The sequence below is a fragment of the Ovis aries genome, chromosome 26, assembly GCF_016772045.2.
Source record: "Ovis aries strain OAR_USU_Benz2616 breed Rambouillet chromosome 26, ARS-UI_Ramb_v3.0, whole genome shotgun sequence".
In the NCBI taxonomy this organism is placed as follows: domain Eukaryota; kingdom Metazoa; phylum Chordata; class Mammalia; order Artiodactyla; family Bovidae; genus Ovis; species Ovis aries.
Window position 1 is genome coordinate 7875815 of NC_056079.1, and position 13435 is coordinate 7889249.

General features: G+C 43.7%; 1 protein-coding gene across 1 annotated transcript; it reads right to left on the minus strand.

The window, feature by feature from the left end:
* Nucleotides 1–803: 803 nt before the first annotated feature.
* AGA (aspartylglucosaminidase) lies at nt 804–13061 on the minus strand. The gene is made up of 9 exons (XM_012105701.4): nt 12902–13061; nt 9352–9505; nt 8205–8317; nt 7200–7312; nt 5633–5747; nt 4928–5003; nt 4003–4110; nt 3162–3295; nt 804–1827 (listed from the first exon to the last, which is right to left on the minus strand). The coding sequence occupies exons 1-9, from the start codon at nt 13026–13028 to the stop codon at nt 1727–1729; spliced, it is 1041 nt and encodes a 346-aa protein (XP_011961091.2). The 5' UTR covers nt 13029–13061; the 3' UTR covers nt 804–1726.
* Nucleotides 13062–13435: the final 374 nt, after the last annotated feature.

The following is a 13435-nucleotide window of genomic DNA, read 5'->3' on the forward strand; positions in this document are numbered from 1 at the left end:
TGCCTGGAAAGTCCCATGGACGGAGGAGCCTGGCAGGCTGCAGTCCATGGTGTCGCAAGAGTCAGACATGACTGAGCGGCTTCACTTTCACTTTTACTTTCATGCATTGGAGAAAGAAATGGCAACCCGCTCGTGTTCTTGCCTGGAGAATCCCAGGGACGGGGGAGCCTGTTGGGCTGCCGTCTATGGGGTCACAGTTGGACACGACTGAAGCAACTTAGCAGCAGTAGCCACAGCAGTGTACATGTACATGTCTAACAACTTCAGGTCAGAGTTCTACAAGAGTAAATCAGGGTCAACTAATTTGCTAGGGAGTGACAGGCTGTGAAGATTTTCAAATATATTTTTCTGGTGGTACACGGTTACCTAACATGTTAACAGACGGCAAACAAGAAACACAGGCATTTCACCTTGATATAAACTCTGAGTTTCAATCTGGCTTCTTTCTCCCTGTTCCACAGTCCAGTAGGAGATTTCAGCAAGCCATCACACCTCATGGGAACCCACAAAAGTAAGATTTTCCCTGCTGCTCTGAGTGTGAGGCTGCAGGATTATTTCCTTACTGGTTTTCAGGCCTCCATCAGCAGCTGCTGAGTCCAGCTTTCAAGTTCCTCTTTGTGAAGACTGACTGGATTGGCCAGAGAGGGCGTCTGTAAGGAGGCACCCCAGTCATGATACGTGGTGAGGTCTGAGCACAGGTGACCCGAGAGCATTCTCCAAACTACAGCTTTCCCGCCCTAACTTACAAAGACCATGAAATATTAAGATGAGGGTAGGAAATAAACAGGGCAGATACACTGGAGGTGGGGACAATATTGTACATGCAGCTTTATTAATGACTCCTGATGTACAAGGTCATGAAGGCAGAGATGCTAATGAGCACACACATGTACAGTTCAGGATGGCTGTCCACAGACGGCTGACTGAGTGCTCAGGAAAGCAAGGCGGACAAGAGGCACTGACTCACTGCTAGCCTCTGTACAGGAGATTCATAAAACCACAGTACAGATCAAGTTCTCTAAATCAACTTGCAGAAAAAATTATCAGTACTAAATACTTATAGCTAAAAATTTAGAGATTTTTGTGGCTAACAAACCTTCACAGGTTGAGAGCTCCATTAGATGAAAAAATCCAAGAAAATCAACACGGCTGCTCACCAGAAGATGCCCACATTTTCTAATACGTGCAAAACACAAAGCACCTGTAATATTAACAGCATTCTTTCCTCTTCAGGCTAGAAGACCATACTATGTATAACTGATAATAAGTCATTAAGAGACATACTACTGTGAAGGTACTGAAATTCAGTTAGAGCGCATCATGGTGGGACTCATCATTATTCTTCCTTTGGGTCTAAATATCTTGGCTACTCTACCTATTTAAGTATCCAAATACAGATTTGTTTTGTGCCTTTACTATATTACTATGGAAATAAATCCCCGAAGTAGAAATTTCTTGAAACACTGAACAGAAATCCAGAGATCACTTAAAATTAAACATATACAAAATACACACATATTCATTTTCAGGGGATACATAAAGCTTAAGTAAAAACAAAATTTTTTTTTCTATATATAGAAAATGAAAATGCTGTTTCAGCATAAAATTTATTTTTGTGCTTATTTTACAGAGTTTAGAATACACGAGGCACATTATTCGATGACAGTGAGTAGACTTTTCAGCTTCTGTTTCTTCTTTAAATATAGATGCTGACAGAAAAGATGGATTAGATGCAGTCTACTTTTTCCTCAGTTGGCTCACTTTTTAGAGGATTATAAACCATGAACTGAAACTGAGTAAATGTTGAAAGTTTATTGCAAGCAGCACCTGGGGCCAAGAAGAGAGAAAGCCGTTTGGTTAAATGTAGAATGCACGTATTTACAACCAGTACAGACACCGCTTCGGACAGTGGCCAATGTGTACCTGCTGTTCAGGCAGGCCATACCAGTGTGAGTGTGTCTACCTTAGTACCCATCAGCTGACAGCCCATGAGACCTCATAATAAAGGCTGATGCTTTGCTTCTATACATATGCGGTCATTGCTACCATTATTTAAAGTTTTCATACCCTTTTTGTAGCAGAAAATTTTCAGGTACGTTTCCTAGTCACTGGGCCATTCCCTGTATCCATCCATATCTTCCCCTCCCCAGGCTCCCTGTTTGTTTCTACTCTTCTATGCCCATGGGTGGGGAGGCTAATTTGTCAAGATGGTCTCTGTCAGACAGAGACAATTTTTCCCCGGCTCAGACACATGGAGGGCATCCTTTTATTGCCACTACTTTCAGCATAAGGAGCTGGTCAATTTTAAATTCATCTACAATTATATAATTATCATTTTTACATCCTGTTAAGTGCAACTTTGAGCTTTCTAAGACTTATTTCCTAAGAGGGAATCGATGAAACAGACTTATTTTAGACATAAAGCCTTTTCCCCCATAACTTATATTGACTTTTGCATTTTTAGTACTTAAAAAAGCGTAAGGAATTCCTCCACCAAGTTTTCAAATACCAAACTGTGGGAAGTAAGAGATCAAAGCACAATAATAAGCAGTCTAACCTAATAAGTTGTATTGATCAGTAGGCCATATATCTTCCCCATCTGAAGTCTCACTAATGAGGAGCGGCCGTGGTTGATCTTGAAGTGCTTTGAAACTGTGATAGGTTCACATGAAAAGTAAATGAAGCAAACGATATGCCTCAAATACAGTGCAAAAATAATTCTGCTAACGCCTTTAGTTTACTGATTGGTAATACATTCTGTACCTGGGAACCCTGAGATCTAAATGACTGAGGCCTTTAAATAATGAATGGACAAGAAGCAGGGAAGATCATTTATCCCTAACTACTAACAAATAAAGGCATTTGACTTGATTAGCCCATCTCAGCATGCACTTGAGCTGAGGCTAAACTTTCCTTTGGACAGATGTCAAGGCTACAAGCTAAAAACCAAGGACTGGATCCTACCCACTGCCAGTCAACCAAGGAGGGTTTCAGGTGCATTTTTAACCCATTGGGGGTCTTGACACATCAGCAGTGAACATCTACTCAGTATAGCCCTGGTTTCTGCTGCAGAGGAATAAAATTTCTCATGGCATTTAAAAGTATCTGTCCTCAGCAACATTTGCAGGTCCACACAAATATGAATTTCAAATCAAACCCACCATAACTTCCAGTCACGTTGGCACATATCACAGCCCCAAAGAATTTGGGAAAATACTTCTGGATTCTTGAGATCACTTTTTCACACGCTGTGGTTGGATTTTCTCCTCTTCTCATATATTCTACAGCTTGATAGCTGATTTAAACAGAGGCAAAACTTTAGTATCACAGAATACACAAACTCCAAAGTTTGGTTACTTGAGGTTCCATGTGTAAAACCAACAAAATTGTCACATTTAATACAGTGCAGATAGGTGAACAGAGGCCCCTAACTTCTGTGGCAATATCAACAGAAAAGGAAGTAATCTGGGTGCCATTTCTGTCTTTTCAGCTCACCCACCCACTCATTTCAGATAAGAAGTAATGTTTTGGCTTTGGCTGAATAACTGTTATTTAGTAATATCAGCCTAAAGTCAGAAAGTATATAGTTTCTTTAAATAAGAAACAAGGCTACTGTCAATGGGGAGAAACACTAGGCATGAACAAAACAGCCGCCTGTAAGGGTCATCTTTCGGTCATTAATGGTATATAGTGACTCCATTTTCTACTTTTGTTGTCAGTTTTCACGTTCTCTCCGTGGCCTTACACTTTATTTAAATAGATCCTAAGTATTTTCATCTGTGTAGTGCGGTGAGCAGTATTATTCCATTTCAGAGGACTATGACTGCTTCACTTGAAGGATTGTGACTGTTAAAGTGATACTGTGAACAGTTGGTAGGCAAGGTTTCTAAAACGTTCTGCCACAGACAGGTTCAGGTCACGTGGCACAGATGATTATGTTATCCTGACACATGGCATTGCCACCTGACTCTCTGGAGTCACAGATGGAGGAGGGGGACACACCTTGGGACGAAGCGCATCAGGATGTCCCCGTCGCCTGTGGCTGCCGCGGCCCCCACCATGTCGTCAGCATAGGCCCCAGACCCAGGTAGCGGTGAGTCTCCTATTCGGCTTTGGGAGGGCACAGCATGGTCATTCAGGGTGCAGAAAACTCTCTTAGATGTTTTTGCTTAGTCACTGATTATCATTTCAAGTAAATTCTTCATCGGAATACAGACAAGCAAGATTTTCCTTAGTTTTTCCACTTGGGTTTTCACAACCCTGCACTCCTTACAGGGCGATCAGCCAGCAGCCCGTCACACGCAGGGGGACCGCACAGGTTCACAGCGCCTGTCCCGTCACCACCACCTGCATCGTCTCATGTGGGATCGTCTCAACAGGTCCCAACCGCTTTTCCTCATCTCCAATCTGTTCCTGCTTTCCAGCTCACATGCCAGCATTTCAGCACGCTTTTCCTTGTGCTAATAATAAACCTTCCACGCTTTTCTGCTACTTTGAAATAAAAGTCCAGGAATCCTTAAAGACTCCCTCAAGTCCGGCTCTGGCCTTCCTTCCCTGCCCTTGACAGATGTGCAGTTCTGCTCTGGCCATCCTGAGCCCTGAACCCGGGCGTGTACTGCTTCGGGTTGGCTCGGGCCGTGGCCCGGACATTCCCGTTCCCTAGCTCAGGCTCAGGGTCAGTGCCCGGCCTCGCTCTCTGGCCTCCCTGACTATCCTGGCCTAATCTGATCACCCCTGAACTCTGCAGCCCTGGATGAGACCCCTTCTCCTTTGTACTTAGCAGCTACTCATGTATGTTCTTTCACAGTGAACTCAGCTATGAGGGCAGGGCTGTGCTCTTAACGCTCTTCATCCCCCAAGGCACCTAGGACATATTGGCTGACACTCAATACATATTTTTGAGATCTGTTCTTTTAGAAACACTAACCCAGGTATTTTGAATTTTATACCATTTGTAGATGTACCAGCAGCAATATTTCCCATCTTATGGATGACAACCATGCCTAGAAATTTAAAAAAGAATATATCATTGTAGGTATCAACTCTAAAGTGTACCTCAAATAAAACCAAATAATTGAGCAATTGGCAATATAAACATCCTCTTCCATTAATTTCAGGTAGAAGACAATAGGAATCTTGGGGATTCTGAAAATTACACCAGTGGTATTTAATCTGTGTGTTTTAATGACCTGGTTTCATGGCATCATTTTGTAGGCATCCCATTTCCTCACTTCAGACTGCTCACTTTTCAGTGCCGCTTCAACTGTTATGCCAAAGAGAATCACTGCTAGAGACTAATGGAAACTTCCAACATCACTGGAAATGACTGGATAGATCATTTGAATGTGGCAAACATAAAATTATTAAAGAACTAAATATCAAACAAAGATTTAAAAATCATCACGTGAATGATCATCAGATTTTTGTATAGGGTAATTGACCAAAATGTATACAGATGATATGAAAAGAATGTGTGTGTATACATATGTGTATATGTATGTTTTTTCCTTAATTGGCAGTTAATCAAAATCACCTTCTGGTTCATGAATAAGAATAAAGAAATTTAAAACTACAAGGAAGCAATTAAAAATGGCTGGCTATAAGCATAAATACTGTAGAGAAGACAAATTACCAATAGTATCATGACTGTAACTGTGTGCTGGATCTTTGTAGGCGATACCATCTCGTTTTAAGATAGTAGGTGGTTTGTAGGGTCCACAGTATTTTGAAGAATCTGGTATAACATTCTGTAAATAATATTTAAGTTTTATTTTTTTTTAGAAAGGGTGATTTTAGAAATCAGCAAGTGGTTATGAACAATTACTAAACATTAGCAAGAAACCAAAAGGACATCTGGTAACTGAAAGGTAAGAATTAAAAGCCAAAGGTTAGCTAAGTCTTATGTGAACAGATGGATATAATTTTGCTAAATACCTAGTCGAATCTCAGAATTAACCCATATGGACTAGACAGCTATAATATCTGGAAGAGATCCCCACTTTTTCTCTGTATATGCCAAAATGTCTCAGCACAATGGCAAATATAAAGATTTTCTTTTTTAGATTAGATATGATTTTTAAGATTAGATTTTCTTTTTTTTTTTTTTTTGATTCCTTAAAGAAATCAGATATACAACCTGATTTTTTCAATTTTAGAATCTGTTCCCTGGCCAAGGAAGAGTTATTCTGAGATTTAAAGCAAAATCTATTTTAAAACCTTCCAATTTTCAAAGCTAGGTTCATGTGAGCATATTCTAAGTTGTACTTTCAGGTTCTTTTATGAATCTGAGAGGCTTAAGAAAATAATCCAAATTCATAAATTCAGCTTGTGGACTTGGATTAGTATTAAAGCAAGAAGCCTACAACTCATGTCTTATCCATTTGTGCACAGGGTGCCTTCCATGACCTGGTGTCAAGCAGTGGTCTCTTTCAAGAGACTCCCTGGTTACTCAAAGGTAATTAGAATTTGGTGAAGAAGTGGATAAGAGATCAAGGTACTCCAGAGAAGGACTCTGCTGGGAACGAAAAACCGATTTAGGCTAAAGTCCTGGTGGCTCAGACTGTAAAGAATCCGCCTGCAAAGCAGGAGACCCAGGTTCAATCATCCCCTACAGAAGGGAATGGCTACCCACTCCAGTAATTCTGCCTGGAGAACCACATAGACGAGGAGCCCAGTGGGCTACAATCCATGGGGTCACTAGGAGTCGGACACGACTGAGGATTAACACTTTCTTTGCTTTTCCATTGATTTACAGACAAATTATCTTTCTAGTAACAGACACCTAATAGTATAAATCTTCAAGGTGAATAAGGGCAAAATATAGAGTATACTTCACATAGATAAACTATTAAGAAATACTTTAGATTAATGGTTTCCAAACTTTGGGTTTTTAACACATGGAACCTTTTGCTACAAAGAAACAGAGAAAGCAGTTGCAGTGAGGCAGCCCCTTACCCTACAGCAGAAACCTTTTAAGTCTGAAGCCACTGCCAGGGGCCAGGAGCTCCCCAACGGGGATGTGGATTGGATGCAGCTAGGGAGCTTTCGAGACCACCTGTGCCCAGAGCTGGCTTCAATCGCTGGTTCCAACGAGCAACCAGGGTTGCTAACTGATGCTGCAGGCAACAGGTGGATGACCGAAAGGGGAAGGACTGTCACTCAATATTTTCAAATAACTTTTAAAAATCATGCATACGTACCTTCCAGTAATTTGGTTGGCAATTCCGAGCAAGCCAGTCTGAATGAAGAGCCTGAGAAACGTTGGTGGATAAATCCTCATTGATAAAGCCCATGCTTTCAGCAAACTTAGTGGCTGGAGATTGGGAACAAAAATGTAAATGAGTTAAGTGTCTTCTTTTAAATAAAATGTATGTATAGGAAGTGCTGTGGGTCAGCTGTCTCCTTTGTGGAGCACGAGGTGGGAAACACAGACGGTCCAGGGAGTGTTCAGACTCAAGGAGTGCTGTGGGCATCGGTTTCCAGGTCTCCGCTTCCCTACGCCCTTCCTGACGCTCCTCTACTGACACCCTGGTGTTGTGTGTGAGGACAGTTCTCCTTTCCCTCCAGATCTTGCTCCTTCTGCTTTACAAAAGGAAAGGGACACCCTGCAACAACAGTGACTCTGTGGCTCTAACTGGGGTGCAGTGCCTAGCATGTAAAGAAATGCTAAGACACCCAATAAAGGCACCACTGATTCCAAGAAGAGTAACAGCTCCTGGCTTTGTCGTCAAGAAAACTGAAGGATGCCTCCTGGAGTTGTTCACTACATCATTAAACGATGTAGCAAATGTGGTTTTTGACTATAGATTGCAGTATAATTTTGAGTATATACCTAGGAAGGTGTTCAAGGAAGTACCACTGTTGTAGCAAAACCCCTTCTGTTCCCACCTTCTCTCATCATATGTCTCTCAGGTCTTATACCCATATAAACGTAACACAAGAAGGGAAATGATGCTGAATCCTTGTTCTCCTTCAGTAATTACTCATTTATTGATAATAAACTGATTTCTAAAATATCCTCCATTAAAGATAAAGAAAGTGTGGTTTAGAAGTCAAGGAACTTGTCTGAAGTTAAACAGATGTTATGTGAAACAGCTGGACTTTGAACTTAGGTCTGCTTTCATGCACTATTTTACACTGAGCCCTTTTTTCAGAGTGAAGACTAGAGCCAAAAGACAGCATGATGGAGCACAGCTGCAACACACCTGCCTCGCCTGCTAACAGCGTGTGCGTCGTGTGTTCCAGGACTTTGCGTGCCACGCCAATGGCGTTTTTAATTCGTCTAAGATCTCCTACTGCTCCCACGTTCATGGTAGTGCTGCCAGAAACAAGCACGGTCAGATTAATTCAGGTATTTTTATATGTTCACAAATTTTTTACTTCAACCTATAGTGTTTTGTAGGATTAAACTCCACCGTCTTACCACAGAAGCGACAACACGTTCACAAAGTTCATACAAATTCCCACATTCAGACATTTAAGGAAAAAAACCAGAAAATCAATTAGCCATGTACTCCCACAGCACTGGCCTTCTCAGCTTCCCACTGCTCTGGCTTTTGAAAGGGCCTTTAAGGCTTCAGGTCAGGGAAACCACAGGGTTCGTGGCTGGCAGGTAAACAATGGTTTCCCAGGTACACGTTTTCGTACTTTAAGGTTCTCTCTATTCTAAGGAGACCTACCTACCTCCATGTGACATTTCTATTATGATGATGATCTTTCCTTTCACACGAATCTTAAGTTGAGGTGTAGTTAATTCACAATGTTGCGTTAGTTTCAGGTGTACAACAAAGTGATTTGGATTCTTTTCCATTATAGGTTATTACAAGATATTGAGTATAGGTTATATCAGAATATATCAGAACTTATACATTGTGGGGAGATTGAGACTGACACATACACACTACTGTATATAAAATAAACAGCAAGGACCTACTGTACCGCACAGGGAACTCTACTGGAGAGTCGGCAATGGCCTAAATGGGAAAAGAATACAAAGCAAAGTGTGTGACTGATCCGCTTTGCAGCACACCTGAAGCTAACACTACACTGCACATCAACTACACTCCAATAAAAAAATCAGAAAAACCACCGTATGTATTCGTGCATCTTGCTCTGGATATAAGACTGCTGCTGCTGCTGCTGCTAAGTCGCTTCAGTCGTGTCCAACTCTGTGCAGTCCCATAGATGGCAGCCCATCAGGCTCCTCCGTCCATGGGAGTTGCCAGGCAAAAGAGTACTGGAGCGGGTCGCCAGCGCCTTCTCCGGGGTATAAGACTAACCAACTGCAAATGTAACTCCACCTGCAGCAGAGCCGCGCAGAGAAGCACGGCTCTGTGTGCAGGGCGTCCCTACCCGTCCATGATCATGGCATCCAGCGTGGTCTCCCCCGACTCGTCCGGGCTGCCCCCGAAGCCCACGCTGCCGTCGCACTGCTGCTGCTCGCACGTCGCGCAGCCGCTCTCAACTGCGTCCAGGGCCGAACCTCCAGCCGCCAACGTCTTCCACGCTGGGAATCAAACCCAATAGTGGTGTAGATACTGATTTCCTTTTCCGTGCCAAAGGCAACAGACCAAAAATGGCACAAAAACGCCTATTTTAAAAATTGTTTGCACATTTACTCCAGTTAAGTTGAAATCTTCGTTTATCAAGTGCTACAAAGAAGTCAGAATGATATAGGCAGAATTATGTAAGACAGGTACTTACCATGAAGAATCCAAAGGCTTCGGCTATTGATGCAAAGTGAGGGTTTTTTCACTTGTATTAGTACCCATTTCTACTACGTGTGTGAAAAAAGAATACTTCTGTGATTCTGGGCCGTGTGACCCTGAGCTAACAACTTAACCTCTCGGCATCTGTTTCCTGCTATTTAAAATGGGGATACTAATTACACAATACCTGAATTAATAAATTAATCCACCTGAGCCCACATTGGAATTATCTGCTGTTATGGTACTGTTATGGACACTTGCTGTGATAGAGGCTACTTCAGTAGGTATATTTTAAATAATCTGATGTAGAAAAAAATCTTATGATGCTATATCATGAATTTTCAATTTGTCTTTTAGTAGCTTCAGTTGTAAGTTTTAAAACTGGAGAGAAACACCATATTAAATACTTATTTTGGTTCCAGTGGCCATGCTTTTAACACTAAACTATGTTCTCCAGAGGCCCACACATGGCAAAGGGGAGGAAGAAAAAAGGTCTTCAGCAGTCAGTTTCTTTACTAATAAAAACAGAATTCCTTGACGGGTTGGTGCTACTATTTGTAAATAATTTAAGTATTACTACTGAAAGAACAGGCTTCAAAGTACATTTAGAGAAGTTTCCCCCTTGAATTCAGGCAACACAGAGAACTGTTTCCTGCCTGGGGCCCTGAACTTTCTTTTCTGTCTCCTTGTAGCTGGCAATTTCTTGTAGCCTGTTTACACATTCTCTGAATCATATGTACTGCCTGTAACATACAAACTTAAGGCCATCAAATGCTAAAGCCAGTTCAGCACCAGAAAATTCTATTAGTAGCCCTAAATGGGGGAGAGGAGTAGGAGTAGAAGAAACTCCTCGGGCAGTACAAGTTGAAATGAATGGAACACAGTAAGAAAATGACAGAGCCATGATAGGTACAGGATGCTACAGGAGCACATAAGACAGGCACCTGACTGAGACTGGGTCTGAGGGTACTAAATGAGGGAAAGCTTCCTAGAGGAGGTGATATCTTAGTCATTCTCAGTCCCAGATGGCTGCAAATCAACATCACTTAAGCAACTTGGAAAAAAGAAAGTCTCATTCAAGCAGTGGAATGAAAACCTCAAGAGTTGGGCCCAGGCATGTGTATTTTTTTAGAAGTTCTGAGGCAATTGCACTCATCTCACACACTAGTAAAGTAATGCTTAAAATTCTCCAAGCCAGGCTTCAGCAATACATGAACCATGAACTTCCAGATGTTCAAGCTAGTTTTACAAAAGGCAGAGGAACCAGAGATCCAGCTGCCAACATCTGCTGGATCATCGAAAAAGCAAGAGAGTTCCAGAAAAATATCTATTTCTGCTTTATTGAGTATGCCAAAGCCTTTGACTGTGTGGATCACAACAAACTGTGGAAAATTCTGAAAGAGATGGGAATACCAGACCACCTGACCTACCTCTTGAAAAACCTGTATGCAGGTCAGGAAGCAACAGTTAGAACTGGACATGGAACAACAGACTGGTTCCAAATAGCAAAAGGAGTAGGTCAAGGCTGTGCACTGTCACCCTGATTATTTAACTTATATGCAGAGTACATCATGAAAAACGCTGGGCTGGATGAAGCACTAGCTGGAATCAAGATTGCCGGGAGAAATATCAATAACCTCAGATATGCAGATGCCACCACCCTTATGGCAGAAAGTGAAGAACTAAAGAGCCTCTTGATGAAAGTGAAAGAAGAGAGTGAAAAAGTTGGCTTAAAGCTCAACATTTAGAAAACTAAGATCATGGCATCCGGTCCCATGACTTCATGACAAATAGATGGGGAAACAGTGGAAACAGTAGCTGATTTTAGTTTTCTGGGCTCCAAAATCACCGTAAATGGTGATTGCAGCCATGAAATTAAAAGACGCTTACTCCTTGGAAGGAAAGTTATGACCAACCTAGACAGCATATTAAAAAGCAGAGACATTACTTTGCCAACAAAGTTCCATCTAGTCAAGGCAATGGTTTTTCCAGTGGTGATGTATGGATGTGAGAGTTAGACTATAAACGCTGAGCACCGAAGAACTGATGCTTTTGAACTGTGGTGTTGCAGAAGACTGTTGAGAGTCCCTTGGACTGCAAGGAGATCCAACCAGTCCATCCTAGAGGAGATCAGTCCTGGGTGTTCATTGGAAGGACTGATGCTGAAGCTGAAACTCCAATACTTTGGCCACCTGATGCAAAGAGCTGACTCATTTGAAAAGACCCTGATGCTGGGAAACACTGAAGGAAGGAAAAGAGGACAACAGAAGATGAGATGGTTGGATGGCATCACCTACTCTATGGACATGGGTTTGGTCAGACTCTTCAGTCGTGTCCGACTCTGTGCGACCCCCATAGACGGCAGCCCACCAGGCTCTGCCGTCCCTGGGATTCTCCAGGCAAGGACACTGGAGTGGGTTGCCATTTCCTTCTCCAATGCGTGAAAGTGAAGTCGCTCAGTCGTGTCCAACTCTTTGCGACCCCATGGACTGTAGCCTACCAGGCCCCTACGTCCATGGGATTTTCCAGGCAAGACTACTGGAGTCGGGTGCCATTGCCTTCTCCGATTGGTTAGACTCGGGAGTTGGTAATGGACAGGGAGGCCTGGCGTGCTGCGGTTCATGGGGTTGCAGAGTCGGACACGACTGAGCGACTGAACTGAACTGAGGATGATGATAATGTATAATCAAGACTAGAACGGCGTATTTCTGATGACAGTTACGGCATGTCAGCATGTAGCACAGAAAATAAAGGTGAATAGATGATGCTTTATTTGGGAATTTGGTCGTTTGCCAAGCTTAAGTAGAGAGTTACTGCGGATACTTCAGGGGTTAGAAAGCAGAGGTGCTGAGGCAGACAAGGGACACAAGCCCAGAAAAAACAATAAAAGGCAAAAGAAGGTGCAGGGGCCCCTGGAAGTCTGAGCAGAGGCCATAAGTGCCGTAGGTCAGGGTGGAAAATAGTGACCGGCGTCCGAACAGGAGTCACCCCGCCGCTGAGGACCTAAAAATGCAGCTGTGGCGGGGAAAGGGGTGCGGCGCGGGAGACGCCGCGGCGCGGGGGGAGCGGGAGAGGCCGGAGGGGCGGCTGCGGAAGGTCTGCCAGCTCCCGGCTCCTGGCCCCCGGCCCCGGGTCAGCGGCGGCCCGCCCGCCCCGCCAGCTCGCGCAGCGCAGCCCCCGGCTCGGCCCCGCACCTGCCATGGTTGCATTCTTGAAAGGCCAAGTGTTGAGGATCAAGGGCAGCTGGCCGAAGCTGCGCGCCGGGGCTGGGCCGAGCAGCAACAGCAGCAACGGCAGGAGGAGGCCCGGCTTCCGTGGCATAGCTGCGCGCCCAGACCGACGCCAGAGGTCACTGCCGCTGCGGACCTGCGGCCCGTGAACCCGGAACTCGTGGTCCCGGCGCCCCGCCCATCGTCTAGCCCCGCCCACCCCTTTGGGCCTAGGGCCCAGCTCCTCAATTCTCGCGAGACGTGGTTTCCGCGGCCCCCTGGGAGTTTTCAGGTCACCGCGGTGGTGTCGGTTGGTGCCAGCGTCCTTCTGAGGTCTTATTTTTCTTTTTGTAAACTATTCAACCAAAAATTAGTATGAAATTGTTCGGCTTTGGCTTACACGATCCTGGGGACTTTTAAATTTGATTTCATTAGTCGAAGTTGGTCAGTTTGTGAAATTTACAGTGTGCTCCGTGCGGTTCCTTGACGCAGATACGGGGATGGTTATTGAGTGTTAGG